Here is a 2335-nt window from a genome sequence, read left to right on the forward strand (position 1 = left end):
AAGGGGATTTATTTTTAAATAAATAATTTAAATATTTTATTTACGGATATAGTTAATTTGTAGTTTATTTACTAATTTGATTTAGAATGAACTGAAATTATTTTATGATTTTAATTCATTCTAAATATAATTTGGGTTCATTTCTGTTCTTTCCAATTCAAAACTCTTCCTCATTTCAGTTCATTCTAAATATAATTTCAGTTCATTTTTGAATATAATTTCGGTTCATTTTTGAGTGAATTATTTTATTATGATTCTTCTTGTTTCACTATTTTGAGAGGAATAAAACCAAGAAAAATAGAAGAAAAATCAAATAAAAAAAAAGAAATAAAAAGAAATTCCTCAAAACTTATGGTTATGTTTTTTTTTTCTTGTCTTGTTCATCTAATCAAATAAAGAAAAAACACATAATGCTGCAAAATCACTTAATGGATTTAGATATGTTTTTGTTCATGAATCTATTTTGTTTGTGTGTTTGTTTTCGAATTAAGTTTGTGTGTCGCAATCATTAAGTAATTTCAATCTATTCTCGATTTAAATAAGGTGCATTTATTCTGTGCCTGTTTTAAAACGAGTTTACATTCTGAATTTAATTTTTGGTTCATTCTAAATATAATTTCAATTCATTTCTGAATATAATTTCAGTTCATTTATGTTATATACAATTCAAAATTCTTTCTCTTCACTTTTTACTACTTCTTCACTAGAGAAAGAAGGAAGAAAAGAAAAAAAAATACAATAATAATAACAACAAAAGAACGATAATAATGAAAAAACACGTAAAAAAAAAAAGAATGCGAAAAAAGAACGCGAAAAAGAGGGAGGAGGAAGAACGCGAAGAAAAAGGCAAAAACGAAGAAGTTTCGTGTGTAAATGAGCGTGAAAAGAAGGAGAAAAAAAAAAGCAGCGCGTGTAATCACGTTCTTTTAATAAAAGTGATCTTTGTTAATGTTGGACTTACCTAGATGTCACGTTTTTATGTTCCAATTGATTCCTTTTTTTGATTATTCTCAAAGGAGAAGATTTTTCTTTTTACCAAACATATGTGGATCCAATCACGATCTTTTAATAAGAACAAGAAATCTTTCTCGATCAATCCTTTTGCCTGGAAAAGTTCTTACCGTCTAGCTCTTAAGTAGGGCGGTGGTCTTAGTGATTTTGGGATACCTTATGGAGCAGTATAGCACGGTGCTCTTTTTTAGTGTCTTTATCTATATTCGCTGAACACTTCCAATACCTCACCACACCAATTTCACAGCTCGATTAGAGCTGCTCTACTTTCTTCGCAGCTTTCGAGCCTTATCTTGTCTTGCTTGCTCTTCTTTTTTTAAAGAAATTGCTTGAGCGGCTTTCAAAGAAAATCTTACCTTTAGCATAGCAACGGCAGGAGTCTTTCTTAGTGCAATACCTTCAACAACCCTTAACAATTCTGTAAAAATATATATACATAAAACATTCAAATTAATAAATAGAATTCAGCATATTCTTATTTTTTTTTTACACCAACGCCATGAAACAACGACAGCAATGCCCCCACATCCAAATCCAGTGACAATGAGTCTATGACTATTAACTATTACAGCACACCAGAGTGATTTCTCTCAAGAAGACCTTCCAAAACCACTTTCTTTTTGTACAAATTTGAATCGAAATCCAGCTCCTTTGAACTCTCTACGACGACGTCGTTTTCCTGCACCAATCTAAAACGGTGTACAAAATACAACCACGTAGAGGTGCAAACTATGGCACATAAACGACCCCACAATAACAATATTACCAGTGTCACAATAACCGCCCAAGCGCCAACCACAGGACTATAGTGTCTGTTTGCGTTTTGATGCTTCCCGTGTTGTTTAGGTGTCGTTTGAGTCCCCATGCGCTGCACGTGCCGTTTTGAAGCTGGGCCTAGATCTGAATGTGACGTGGCAGTGGCGGCTGCTATTGTGGGAGATGAGCCACTTTGCTGACAAGTGTCGCTCTCTAAGGCTTTCTTTTCTCTGTTTGGTTGAGATGTCTGAAACATCGATCAAACAGATCATAGATTTTTTTTTCCCAATTTTCAAATTTCAGTCTCAACAATTGAATAAATTAATAAATAAATTGATATCAATCTAACTACATACTAACATTTGGCAGCAAAAACGCGTTCAATACCAACATTGATAGTTCGTTGAATCCAAAATTTGAGTTCAAAATATAAATATCACATATTTTAACTATTAGGTTTGTAAAAATTAAATTATCATCATCACTGATCAGAGCGATCACAAGTGCATCAATTTAGATGAATAAAAATATATTATTCTCATAATAATTAGTTAAATAACGTGAAGAT

General features: G+C 31.9%; 1 protein-coding gene across 2 annotated transcripts in view; it reads right to left on the minus strand.

Moving 5' to 3' along the window:
- Positions 980-2335, minus strand: part of LOC107634055 — a 2260-nt gene continuing 904 nt past the window's right edge. The window contains exon 2 of one of the 2 annotated variants that reach the window (XM_016337639.2): positions 980-2020. In XM_016337639.2, the coding sequence (XP_016193125.1) occupies positions 1577-2020 (444 nt within the window). In that variant the 3' untranslated portion in view covers positions 980-1576. The remainder of the gene's footprint in view (positions 2021-2335) is intronic. The other variant, XM_016337640.2, reaches the window with a different exon arrangement.

The sequence above is a fragment of the Arachis ipaensis genome, chromosome B03, assembly GCF_000816755.2.
Source record: "Arachis ipaensis cultivar K30076 chromosome B03, Araip1.1, whole genome shotgun sequence".
NCBI lineage: Eukaryota > Viridiplantae > Streptophyta > Magnoliopsida > Fabales > Fabaceae > Arachis > Arachis ipaensis.